Source organism: Calidris pugnax, unplaced genomic scaffold, assembly GCF_001431845.1.
Source record: "Calidris pugnax isolate Ruff unplaced genomic scaffold, ASM143184v1 scaffold9, whole genome shotgun sequence".
Lineage (NCBI taxonomy): Eukaryota > Metazoa > Chordata > Aves > Charadriiformes > Scolopacidae > Calidris > Calidris pugnax.
Genome location: NW_015090778.1, coordinates 5217240 through 5231498, shown reverse-complemented (window position 1 = coordinate 5231498; position 14259 = coordinate 5217240). Strand labels below are relative to the sequence as shown.

Sequence of the window (14259 nt, the reverse complement as noted above, 5' to 3'; positions counted from 1 at the left end):
TCTCACTGACACTTTAAGAACATTCCATTTGAGAGCAGTCTCTTTCACACAGCTCCAATATCTGACCTTTTCCACACTCCAGACATTAAGAAAAATTAGATGAGGAAAGATTTAACTTCCAGTAATCTCTAATAAGTCACTTAATTCAACCTGTGTGAGGCAGAGCGACCTCCTATTTTATTCAAATGAAGTAAGTGATCACCTTGTACTATACAGAGGTGGCGTATTTCTTGCTAACGGAAGAAATGGGAAGCGATTCTCATACTTATTCTCATCCCTGTTATTTAACAGTAAATTTAAGATTAAATATGAATAAGGGTGAGAAGGAACCCTCTAAGAGGGAGGGGATCATTGGTCCTCACCTGAAATACCACACGAGACTTCTCCAGCAGGTACTGGGAGATGGATGTTCCCACCACGATGCCACTGAGCATAAGACAAGAACAGATGCTGTCAGAAGCTAGTGACAGGTTTTGTGTAGATCCATTTCTCTGGGGGTTTAGCAGAGTTGTTGCTGAGAAACAAGGGTATGACCCAAACAACTTGGTATGAATTTTGAAGTTTTCCAGCACTGGTGTTTTGTATCAGACTATTACAGAGAAAGGAGCTGTGAAACATACAGATTCAAGTTTGGGCTCTGAACAGCCTCCGGAGTAGAAAGGAGCTCGGATTTGAATAATCCTTACAGAATATGTCCTGAAAATAGTCCAGGTCTCTTCCCTTTAGCTGTAGCTGTTGCATTACCACTTTCCCATCTGACCTTACCCACCCATTTCATGTCAGAATATCCCTACTGTATGTCACTGTATATAAATGTAAAGTGATGCACACAGGCCAAAGTAATCCCTGCTTCACATATAAACTGACAGGCTTTGAGTTAACCGTTGCTGCTTCAGACTGAGACCTTGGGGTTATGATTGACAGTTCCATGAAAATGCCAGCTTGGTGCTTGGCAACAGGAAAAAAAAAAAAAAAGAAAGTAGAAAATAGAAAGGAGGCAGGTTCAAAACAAAAAAAGGTGTTATTCACAGAACTGGTTAGACCTGTATAACTCTTGCCAAAGACTGTTGCAGAGGCATGAAGTTTCTATGAGTCCAAGAGGAAACTGGAAAACCACAAGAGTCTCAGAAAAACTCCAGAGCTGCTGCAAATGGTTAAGAGCTAACAGAATATTAGAGGAAAGAATTATATATGCTTTGCCTTTTGCCTGTTTATTAGAGGAAAGAATTATATATGCTTTGCCTGTTCTTATTGTTGCCTCAGTGAATGCTTATGGCCAGTGTTGGAGACACAACATTGTAATAGATGGCTCCTTGGTATAAACGAGTTCAGCCATTTTTATGTTTTTAATTTATCACCCATGTTGAGAGGTGAAGATCTGTTCTTTTGTGGAGGAAATTTAAAAGCAAAATAGGGGTGTAAACTCACCCTCTTCCTATCTGATGATAAGAAAAGTGTAGGGGAAGGAGAGCTATTGCGTGAGCTGGAAGCATTTCTAGACATTTTCTCACTCAAGCACCCTTGACAATTGGGGAGGACAGCATCCCAAGATGTTCCTTTAACTCACTGTTGCATGTAGACATTCAGAAGCTTTCCAAAACGGCTTGAGTTGTCATTGAGGATGGTTCTGGCATTCCCAAAACTCTCCAGGATAGGTAGGACATTGCAGGGCTTGGAAAAAAAAGAGGGAACACTTTAGTAGCAATCACAGGTTTTTAAAACAAAACAAATTTAAGTAACTTAGCCTGAAAACCCAAGAAAAATGAGACCACTGAAATAATTCTTGCCTGGCTAAAGAGTCACTTTTTAAATTTATCTTGGTATCATTACCTCTAGCCATTTGTGCGCTGCTCTATGAGCTCTTTACCTTCACTGCTATGATCTTTCACTTTACTTTTGCTCAGTGTTTGTTCAGATTCACCTCCCAGACACTGCTTAAGGTCTCTAGTGCAGGCATCATCTCTCTGTTCAAATGGATACAGCACTATATACAGCATCAGGGCTCCCAGATACTAAAATACAGAATAACAAATACATCATCTCTCCTCATGTCTTTACCGGAGCTTCACCTTGAACCACAAGCCATCCAAAGTCCAGTTCAGTTAAACAGGAACAAAGAAATAACATAAATAGTGTGGCCTCTACCCTGTCTTTGGCTTCTACTCCCTGCCTAACTATCACAGCATAAAGCCAATCTCAGCTGCCTCTTACCTGTCTGATCCTGTGGCTGTCTGATCCCTGGTACAGCATGGTCAGGTATCGCACAATTGCTTTGGCAGCTTCTGTTTTACCTGATCCACTGTGTCCACTGGAGGAACAAGAGGTAAAGAAACTGGTGTAAACCCAGAATTACCTGATTTAGACAACTTAGAGGACCTGTTACAGTAAATCAGTGGAGTTGTAATGATTTACAACAAATGAAGATATTGTTTGAAAAAGCAAGACAACCTGACAAAATAGGCCCAAATAAGATCCCACTATGAAATGTCAAATGCCTTCTCTTCCACTCCTCCAAACTGATGTGAAGATCAATTCAGCTGTATTTGTACAGAGTGAAATAAAAATCCATCTTATGTTCTCTACTGACAGCCTTCACACAAGAGCCAAAACGATAAACTTATGGACAGCGAAATACAAAGATTAAAGTCTTAAGTAAAGAAATTAACAAGCCTTCAAAAAAGGCTTCTTCCTACCTGATGATGACACACTGCTCTTGCTCTGATGACTGAGATAGTGTGTAGGCCATTTCTGCTATGGCAAAGATGTGTCTAGATGTACAGAAAAAAAATCCTGATTAACTGAGTTCACATTTCTACCTCACAAATACAGCACCAAAATGGTACTCATCAGTGATCTACATTAGAGGTGGGCCAGTATCTTGATCTGAGAAATCTAGAGGTGGGCCAGTATCTTGATCTGAGAAATGCTAGGAACCAGGGAAATCAGAGCTTTGTTCTTTGCTGACATCAGGTTAAACCATTGTTACAAGCTATTGCAAAGTTCAGGTTCCTCCAGGACGTCTTCAGCCTAACCTGAGTAATGCTCTGTGGCCTGGTGTTTAATGTAAGGGACACCAGCAGTACTACCTGCACTAGAGGAACCCAACTACATTGCTAGGGCTGGTAGGGCTGTGCCAATGTTAGCAGTGGGGAGCGCGTATTGCCAGAACCCCTCAGGTACAGTCCCAGCAGGCACTGAATTCAGGATCTTCAAACAATACTGGTTTGAAACTGGTCCTAAACAGTTTAGCTCTGTAGCGTTACAGGTCCGAGCAACTACAACTTTGCCAAAGGGATTGTTCACTTTCTGTGGCATCCATCCTGCTCCATCAGACAACTGGAGGAAAATAAAATACTTTCTGGAGCACAAATGGAACAAAATTTAGGGAGTTATTTGAGAAAGAGAAACATACGGGGCATTTTTTGAGAGAGTCCCTTGGTGGTACTGGGCAGCCACATCTTCAGAGTAGATACTGAGGTCTTTGAAAGGATTCACAGAAACCAAAATTTGTCCAATGTAAGTCTAGTACAAAAATAAGAAAGGGAAAAACAACCTGGTGGGTTCTTAGAATTTTCTGGATGAGGAATGCAATTGAACCCATATATTTATACAAAGATTAAAATAACTTTCTAAGGAATACTGTCTATTCCGACTATACTGTCAGCTTATTCAGGGCATAGCACAATTTTTCAGTGGTCATTTTCAAAGCTCTATCATTAATATTTTGGGATAAGTGGGCACTCACTGGTCTATGGTCATCTTCACTGGTCACTGTCTATTCTCCAAGCTTCATATGAAATTACAGGCACAGGTATGAACACCTGAGCCAGTAAATGAAAAAGAGAACAATTAGGCATTTAGCAGTAGCTCTGGACTGCAACACTGTGAAATGTTTGCAGAGAGTCTGCATTTACTTCTCGAGATCCACAATTTTTACTCAGAACTGCTTTGCTAAGACAGGAGAATTTCACTAGGAGCAGCTCAGGCTAAAACTGAACCCAAATTTACTCATGGGTTGGCAACAAGTACCAAAACTAAAGAGAAACTCTGGGACTTTCAGATTTTACCAGAAATATTTCATGCTACCCATTTTCTGAGCAAAAGCAGTGTGAGTATCTTTCTTATCGTTGTTCCTAGTAATGAGCAAGCTCTTGAGCTACTCGGTGCATTATTAAAGCTTGATGGAATGATAGAAATTATTTTCTCTTAAAGCTCATTGCTCAGAATGAATGAGCACTGAAAAACAACCAAACCAAACAAACAAACACACCCCCCCCAAAAAAAACCCACCCAAACTAACCACTACCACCCATACATAAATAAGATTGCGATGGAACCTCTTCTTCAGACACAGCAGAACTGAGCTCTCACAGACTTCCCTACAAACAGAGGAAAGGACTTGTCAGCCATAAGGTTCACTTGCATGTGTTACTATTAACTGTTCTTCCCTCCCAAGGATTTTGTAGGAGACTGAGATCTGAAACTGTCTTCACGTGATTCCAACATGTCCAGGATTAAATATATCAGAGAACAGAGCAGCCAAAGCTCAGAACATCCTGCCTGTCCATCTCTGTGTGATCACACCTTGCACACAGCCTTTACACAGCCTCCTGTTTATCTCAATGGGATGGCAAGGGTAGAAGGTGCAAGACGTGTAAGAAGCAGTGTTGAATGCTTTTCTCCCAACAATAGCATTGAACCCATGATTTAAAAGCTGCTAAAGATGTAGGGCCAGAGCTTTCCATATCTGAAGGCAACAGGAGTCACTAAAGCCACAGATGCCAATGTCAGTAGGCAAACAACATAGAAATGGACCTCTAACCCTGCAAGTCTTCCTGACTTACCACCCACTTCATGCAACAAGAATGGTACATCAGGTTTCCAGTTTTGTCCCTCTGCAACACCACAGATGTCACATCAGTCTGTAAACCTCATTTCTCCCACCCATCAAGTATATTTGGTTTTTTTGAAACCCATTTCAGGACTGGAAATCATTGAAGAGGAGAGGCAGAGTTCCCTGGATGCATCTGTAAAAAAATCTGCTAATTAAGATGAGCTGCTCTCTCTGGAGAGTGACTGCAGAGACTGAATAAGCACTCTGTGCAGCAGAGCTTTGGGACACACTATACACAACAGTCAGGAGTTCCCTCTGCAACCGTGCTCCTCCCCACATGATTCAGTGTAGGTCCAGAGCTTAAACAGTGCAATTCAGCTTTTTAATTAGCTTTACTGTGGAGCATCAGTTACTCAGCTATAATATGCATCAAATTAATTCTATTTTCTCACACAGTAGCCAAGGATCTATAATGTGCTTTCTGTTGTTGACACAACAGCAGCTTTGAAGGATAACAAGCAAGCCTCTGTGACCTTGAATTAGCTGCAGAATACCACTGACAACACATACTCCAGTCTGGTCAGATCTTCAATCTCCTCAACTTCTCCACAGTGGTCTTCACACAAGTACACCTGAAATGCATACATACATTATTGAAAATCAGGAGAAGTTCAGTTTCATTTCAGTACTGGAGACACCACCTGTACCTGTTTCTGCATGAATTCCATCTCTAGCATATTGTCAGTGATGTCTTCTGCCTCCCACTGATCCTTGCAGACCTTCATCATGTGGCTGTTGGCCAGATGCGGGTCCTTGTAGATGGCCCATTTGCTTAGGTTCTCAATGGTTAGTCGTGGCAGTAGCAATTCAGAGTTCAGCCACGCTTCAGGATCACATCCCTGAGCCTGCTGCTGAGACCAGTGAACACCAGGTGTGACTATGGACCCTGCAGTCTGGAGGACACCTGAACCCTCTTTGACATCTACCTCACTGGAATAATCTGATGTATGTATTGGATCCTCTTCTTGATGTGGAAGGAAAGCCTGTGCACTGTTTTTCTGAGGCCTTTGATCCATCAAAGATCTAGGAAGGTCACATTTGAATCTGCAACCCTGTTGCACAGGCATCACAGATTTTCTGTCCAATAGGGATCTCAGTTTCTCTAGGGAATAACCATTCCCAGAGCACCTTGCTAAGGAGCTATTTGTCTTAACCATGCTGTGGACTCTGGGGAATACCACAGCAAACTTGGCATCAGTAGCATTGTTCTTCTCCTCATCCAAGCTAAGTAAGTATGGAAAGGAACTGCTTCCATGAAGAGGAGAATCATCAGAAGGCAAATCAATGTGTCCCACTTCTCTTTCCTCTGCCATTTTAGGACCATCTTTGCCCTCCACTAATGGAGGAGAAGATTCTTTGTCACTCAACTCAGCCTCCCCCAGCTGTCCAGCTGTACCAGGGAAGGCTCTGCCAGACCGACCAAGCCACCCAGCAGTGCTTACAATCCGGATTGCCACTCTACTTCTGAATGCAGAAGGTTTGCTGCTCCTCTTCCTCTTCCCAAATTTCTTCCAGAGCCATCTTGAAATACCAATTGCACGTGCCACACTCAGAAGACGAGCTTTCAGGCTTGCTTTCTTGGCAGGTTTTTGGCCAAGCCAGCTGGTGACTTTTCTAAAAGCAGAATGGGTGTGCAAGTACTTGGATCCTTTCCCTTCATGCATACTTTCTTCTTCAGCCTCTGCAACCACTTCTTCTGCTTTCGCTTTTTTTACCTCTAAAGTCTGGCCTGAACTCAGTTTAACTTTTCCAACAACTTTCCCAACTTTCTTCTTCTTGCCAAGGAGCTGTTTATCAGATGATTTTTTTGTAATAGTGGAGCAACTTGAAGTATTTGAAAGATTTAATCCTTTCTCTCCAGAACTCTGAGCTATGTTGGGTTCTTTCTGTGTACTGAGGGTTTCTAGACTCGTGGGTTTTGAACAGATGCTTTCAACATTTTTCAGGTCAGAGTTGGTTTCCAAAGCCATGTGGACAGGATTTGGTTTACAGCTTGTTAATGGTTTGGTCTCAGCATTTTTACGTTTGCTTTTCAGATTGAGAAGGATTTGGGACTGAGAAGAGCGTTTCTTTGTAAGCATCATCACTGCAAACTCCTTCTTGCTATAATCTGAAGAACTGTTCCTCTGTAGATGTCCTACGGCTTTACCTTGTTCTGCAGTCTCACACCTCCCAGATTTCTCTTTCTTGGAAAGCAAAGGGCTCTCTTTCAGTGCGCTGCCTTCACCATACATGTCCTCTTTCTGTTCAGTTCCTTGAAGTACTTTGCTAAGGCGAACGTGGAGTTTTGCTTTCACAGCACTGGGCAGTGGTTGTTTTGTTGCATTTTCTTTTCCTTTGTCAATGCTCTCTTCACTGCTGTTCTCTCCATTGCTGTCCAAATTGTCGTGTACATCTTTTGACATATCTTGAACTTCATCATTTTCTAACATATTTTTTTTGCCTACTTCATTATTGCCATTTTCTCTGTTCTTAGGACTTTCAAATTGGAGTCCTGAAATGCTTACATTATCATCTTCCTCACTCCTCTCAGCTAGAATAGATTTTAGTTGTTTTGGCATGTCATCTTGCTGCTTCATTTTCTCCTCTGCCTCCAATCCTACAAAGTCAGTGCCTTCATCCTCAGATTCATTCCTTCCACCTGCAGTCACCTGCTCCCTTTCAGTTTCGTTAGATTCTTCCTTGCTTTCATCAAGCAGTTCCTTGCAGCCTTTTCCTTCAGCCACAGGAGGCTCTTTGAGCACAGCTTCTTTCTCACTGATGCCATCTTCCTCTGAAGAACTACTCTTCTCTTCACTGCTTGCAGCGCTGTCCATTACAGCCTCTTTTGTACCTTTTTTATTGGTCAAATGGACTTCGCTGCTGGAGTCAGAGCAGGAGTTTTCTGAGGTTTCCAGGATATTTTCTTCTGCACTTTCAGTGACAATAATCCTGGTACGTTTTCCAACTTGTTTTTTCCCAGTTCTCTCACCTTTTCCATGTCTCATACTGCCTTGGGATTGAGAATCTGACTTGTGCTCAGAAGCATCCTTAAAGCCACGGTTCTCATTGTGCTTTTCCCTGTGCCTGGCCCTGTGTGCCTTCTGCCGCCAGTCATTTTTCTGAAGAGAGCCTTCAACACTTTGCACTGCAATTGACTTTACAGACTCTAACTCCATGACCTTTTCACTAACAGCAGGGCACTTTCCACACTTCTTTTTAAAACTATGTTTCTTCCTGTCTGTGATGGCCCTTTCCTCCTTATCGCTGCTGTCCTCACTTTCTCGTCCTGATGTCATTTCCTGTTGCTTGCAGGCTTTTTCTTTTTTCCCCACTAACTTGGGCACTAATTGTTCTCCATGTTTTCTCCCTGGACCAGATTCTCTTTTATCCTTTCTCTTGTAGGCTCTTTTCCCCCGGAATAACTTTTTGTGGTCATTTTCTTTGCTTCCCTGAAGCCCCACCAACCTCTGGCTTTTTAAGGGGTCCTCTTCAAGGGTGTTATCTTGTTCAGGCAAGGACTCTTTGCCCTTCAGCTGGCCTTTACTTTTACCTTCCCACTGTCTCCCACAGTGGATCTTTGAATCTCCTGGGGAACTTGCCTTTTTCTCACAATTCAAACCTTTCTCTTTTCCAACCTTTTTGTGCCGAGTCTTGGATCGGGAAGGAGGCATTTCTGCAGCGTTCAGGAGTATGTAAGGGCTTATCTCAATTCACCTGTGAAAGGAAACATTGTGCATTTTGCTGTGAAATAAGCTACAGAGAGAGGCTAGATTCATCCTAAGCGGTAATTTACCTCATTTCTATATTGCTGAACAAACATTGGCAGAACCATACCTGTGCAGCTGAGGAGTGCCAAACTGACTGTCCTTTTCCAGGGGAATCACTGTTTTATTTTGTCACAAAGCACTCTTATTTTCTTCTTTTATTAGGACTCTTGCCAGAGGCCAGTCATATACAGGCAACTGAACAAATGCCTATGATTTTCCACAGTTAACAAAAGTTTGGCCACACTGTAGTTTAAGAAAGAATGATCATTTTATTTCAGTTTTCACTTCTCCAATAAGCTTCTTTGTGCTTAAGAAGAGAGGAAGACATCTAAAGATCTACATCAAATGAATGAACAGTAAGTAGGTAACTCAGTTTCCTCAGTATCCAGAGTCACAGTTGGATCTATATGAAAAATACTGACTTGCAGGTTGAAAATACACAATAGTGAGTAAATGCTGTATCACTGAGTAGAACTGAAAAGACCACAACTGGTTGTTAACCAAAAAAAAACCCAAAAAGCCTCAAACTGAACAAGCTGAATGGATACTGCAGTACTAGCATCTGTACAAGTTGAGCTAATAAGTAATTAGTAGAAAGGATGCAAAAACATAAGCCCCTTTTATTTGAGCACTTATCTCTTAACAAGCAGATAAGTATTCGGTAAATGTAAGTATCTATCATAATTACAGTTAAATAGTATCTGATTTTCCATGGGATAACCTTTTACATTTTCTGCAGTGCAAGTGAAGGACATTAATGAACAGATCACACTCAAGATTTGACCTGTCATTAAAACAGTTTAGCTCAAATAGCAAAATTTACAAGGAAACTAGCTCTCATAGCAAATAATATCTGTCCCTGAACAGTTCTCCTGAAATCTTACTGGAGAGAAGCCTAAATAAATAAGGGAATTAATAAGGAATAGGAGAAAGAGGGAAGAAATAAAGTATAATAGAGTAGACAACAATAATAACAATACAATCATGTAAACTGATAATCTCTGGAGGAAAAAGCAGTTGAAACTAGGTTAACATTGTCTGAGTCTGCATTTCAGAATTGCTTCTGACATAAAATACTGACAGAAGATTTTTTATTTGTTTGTTTGTTTTTTAGGATAGTGTATGTTAGTTGCCCACAGCAAAAGGATTTTCATATTATTATAACTGATTTTTGTTGACACACAACTGTACTGCAAAAACACACTGCATAAATCCTGGCAAGCATTTGTACACCAAAGAGAACTCCTACTATAGACACAGTGAATATCTGTGGAATTGCCTCACTCCATCTTTTCTTTTAGCGTGATGGGTCTGGTTTGGAATGATGTGCTCCATGAACAACCGTTCAAAGCCTTCTAGGATTTGGCTAAACTGAGCAAGAATTCAAGAGCACATACTACTCAACTATGTAACAGCATCTCCACACAACTCCTCTTGAGTGCATAATTATTAGCTGACAGTCTAGGAAATGTTCAGTATTCTAAGTATTAATCATCATTGCTTGTCTCTTTATCTTTCCTCTAATTGTAGGCAGGAAATAATGGATGCAAAAGTGCCCAAAGGATTAGTGTGACCTTTCCGCCTGTTAGAAAATATCACTTCTATCCTTGCCAGTTAAAAAGATCCTTTATTTTATGAGTCAACCTCTTGCTGCTTCAGACAGACCAAAATACCACTTGGGCTCCAGACTGCACTTCTACACATTTGTCTGAATGAAGTGCTAATGGCAGAGCCTGGTTTTGATTCCCCAGTCACTAAACACTTCAAGGCAAAGGTCCAAACCAGCAAACAGTAAGGGCATAACTGTGCGGAAATGATCAAGCAGAGAAAGAAAAACTTGAAGGTGAATGGAAGAGCAGAATGGGACTAGGAAAAAAAAACATCTTACAGCAAGCAAAGCCAACAGTCTTCAACATCTTTCAAAAACAAAAAAAGCTTAAAAGCCTCCTGTTAGAATGGAAGAGCAGAATGGGACTAGGAAAAAAAAATCTTACAGCAAGGAAAGCCAACAGTCTTCAACATCTTTCTAAAACAAAAAAGCTAAAAAGCCTCCTGTTAAGGGCATTTCTAACTACCTTAAAGATTACATTAGTCAGTGACAGGTGAGGTACAAACCAGGACACAGGGAAATTCTATTATATGTTTTGTCCTCTCACCTCTTTCTCTGTTAAACTCTTCTGTCCCTTTGCCCCTTCTTTCTCTTTGTTTCTTGGCCAACTCGATAGATTCTCTATAAGCAGAAGAGAAACTTTCATCCATCGTAGCCTTACAGTTTTTCTCAATAGGTAACAGATGACCTAGCAGTTAAGATTGTGTTACTAATTCCTAGCATCATCATAACTCCACAAAATGTTATTCATTTAAAAGCTGAAATACAGCATCTGGAAGCCTTCAGTCAGATGTTGGACTATTATGGGATGTGATATCTACCTGTCTCACAGCTCTGAACCCTGCATTTCAGTAATCATGGTTGCCGAGTGCAATTTGACAGCCATATCCAACAGTAATGGGCACTGCAAAGACCCACACAAGGACCAGTTGGGAATCCCTGAGAGACGGGAGGGAGCCAGGGGATTAGCTATAATATGTGGTACAAATGCTTTCATCCCCATAATGAAAAGTAAACCCTTGCTGGTTATTGTACACATGCTACAAGCCCGAAAGAGTTCTGGCCAAGGTTTGTTGCAACTTGCTTCCATCCACAGGCCTCTCCTTGCCCTAGGGTACGGGGATGGTGGAAGAATATGCAGTCAAGATTGCAATTCAGCATAAAGCTTTCTAGTTATTATAAAGTCTGACAAAGAATGAGGATTCTAACATTCAGTACCTCAAGAAGGCAGCCTACTCTGCTGAATGGAAATCCATTCAGAATACCTTTTGACTTTCTTGCAGACTAAAACTCGTCCAAGCATCCTTATGAGTTATTTAACAAAAAACAAGAAAAAAAAAAATAAAAATAAAAATACATTCCAGTGCTCTGAGAACAAATTGGTAAACAACGAATCAGTAAATCAAAGTTTGCCTCACCCTAATCACCCCAAGGAGGGCAGCAAAACCACATTTGAGATTTACATAGTCCAGGAAGGCTGATGCTCTAAAACAAGCATGCTAGATGTATGTAAAGCACATGGGTTTATTGCAAAAATGGTTTGGTTTTTTTTTGCATATTACCCATTTTGTACCCTTCTACATTACAGAACAATCTTCTGCAACTGCAATATACAGTATCTCCCTTCTCCCCAGTTGCAACTCTGATGCTGAACAAAAAGCTGCTGCCCTGACAGCACTGTTATATACAGTTAAGGGCTCCTCAACAATCAAAGTCTTTAGTGTTTTCTCTAAACTTACTTTTTTACTCTGGTCTAGAGTTGACATTATTCAAAACACCTTGGACACATATATTGCATAGTACAGAGTTTCTCTCAAATCCTCTTTCATCCCTCTCTTTAAACTGTCCTCTATATAACATGTAGGTCTCTGGTCACCTTAATTCAGCCCACCCTCCCTCCTTAGCACACCAATACTAGTGGCCTAGATCTCTAAATCCTGCAAAAAGAGTTTTGTTACTGAGATTAATGGTAGCTGAATTCAACTCTAAATCCTCAGTAGAGAATAGTTGTTAATATTCTATCCTCCCGGGGGCTTAAAGTTGTTACTGCTTCTCTACAATGCCAAATGCAGTAGGAAAAAAAATTTAAAAGCCTGCTTTTATGCAGTACTGCTAGATAGTCATGTGTCTGGAAAACTAGAGCCTTCCACAAAACAAAATACTTAGATGAGGAGGAAGATCAGGAATGCTGCCCAAATGTGTAGGGAGCTTACACACAGGACTTCAGTTTGGCTCACCGTAAAGATAGGACCCCAGACTCTGAATCTGGGTTAGAACATGAAAATCTAGAGTTCACAATTCTTCTGGGGCAGGGTTTTAGAGCAGATTGCTTTGTAACACCACTGTTATTACTGGGAATGGTAACATGAATCACTGCTTATAAACAATTCCTTTGACATCAGACCTGCTTTGATTAACTGCCCTGGACTTCTTCCTCCTGGACACACAGGAGCAGGTGAAAGATCCTTCTCATCAGTTTTTCAACTCCCTTCACTATACCAACTTCATCTAAATCACAACAGGAGAAAGAACAATCCAATTCCTTTTTACAAGAAATAAGAATACTTTATGACAGAGAAAGGAGAACCTCAATGCTATTAAGAAACACAGCATGAATGTACAGACAAGAAGAAGAGCGGATAGCTCATGCTGTTATTTTAAGACCAGTAGAGAAGTAAGTCTCACCTTCCCTAAACACAGTTTCTCCCAACTCACACAGAGGAAAAGGTACAATCATTAATCTTAAAGGGAAATTCTTGGAACTTAATTCTTAACAGTTTCTGGTTTTCACTCATCTGTACAAATTCCTCAAGATCCTTCTTTATAATTTTTCACAGTAATTTTTCAACGTACCTACACCGTCCGTCCTGGTTCCAGCGAGTTTCTCAGCACTGCGTACCACAGGTCATATTAACACATACAGTGACATATTCACTCTCCTGTACCTTGTTTCCACGCAGCCTAGAGTCTGTTCCAGTGCCCTTGCAAGCCTCCAGCTGTGGAGTCTAACATCAATTCTTCCTGGGCTGTGCCCAAGCAGCGGATGATTACGGGCATATGGAAGGAAAGCAGCATCAATAATTCAAGCTTTCTCATGGCACCTTTGAACTTTTCAACCAGCAATATCACCAGGTGGTTGGCAGAGTTTTGGATAAGAGAAGAGGTGGGATTTCACCTAGGCAAGAGCCAAGCTCAGGCGTGGTATGATTAGGTAAATCTCCAAAGAAAGACTGAAAAGGAGAGGTCACTTCCAATACCAAAACATATCTGCTGTAATCCAAGAGGCTACCAGACAAGGCACAGTGAATACTATCTAAATAAGAGTTTAGGCTAGTGAAAAGGATTAAATCATAGGCCTCTTTCTTCTGCATCCCTGGAGTTTTATTTCAAGGAGCCAAGCATGGATAGCCCAGCCTCTGCCCTCTTCTCCTTGCCAATACCAAGTTCTCCGTTGACAACAGGAAAGCGGTTTCCAGCTTAGCACTGAAAAGACAGCAAAATTGGCACCATTTTTGTCCTCATTATGCCTAAATCTCAGTTCAAGTCAGGCAGAATGACTAAGTCTCCTTTCAACTTGAATTCCCAAATAAAGCCATGGTCCCCTTTAAACAAAGCTTTTGCAGAGAGGTTAAGGTTACTCGCAGTAGGTGATTACATTCCCTGCAATGTTGCTGTCTAATTCAGCGATGGTTTTCCCCTTCCTAGGCTTTTCTCAAGAAAGCAGGTAACAGGAAGCACAAACACACACAGTGTAGTCTGTCCTGTCCCTACAGCCTCCATCTGCCCTCACCAGCTTGTGAAGTGACTGAGTGGTTAGTGCAGGATTTAACTAATCTGAGGACAACCCTAGTTCTTTGAAGCAAAGTCCCCTTCTACTCCCTCCCAAAAAGGCTTTCCAGAGAAGCTGGAGATTAAACAAGATAAACTCAGGTGCGGCCAGCAACCAGAACAAGTGACCCAAACATAAAACGTGATGAGTGTGGTTCAGATAAGATATGAGATTCTTA

At 41.3% G+C, this 14259-nt stretch overlaps 1 protein-coding gene across 1 annotated transcript in view; it reads right to left on the bottom strand.

The window, feature by feature from the left end:
* Positions 1-8547, bottom strand: part of LOC106892464 (unconventional myosin-XV-like) — a 45331-nt gene extending 36784 nt beyond the window's left edge. The window contains 8 exon segments of the mRNA XM_014949687.1: positions 363-426; positions 1568-1671; positions 2212-2308; positions 2694-2768; positions 3413-3522; positions 4316-4379; positions 5405-5466; positions 5542-8547. Coding sequence (XP_014805173.1) covers positions 363-426; positions 1568-1671; positions 2212-2308; positions 2694-2768; positions 3413-3522; positions 4316-4379; positions 5405-5466; positions 5542-8547 — 3582 coding nt within the window.
* Positions 8548-14259: the final 5712 nt, after the last annotated feature.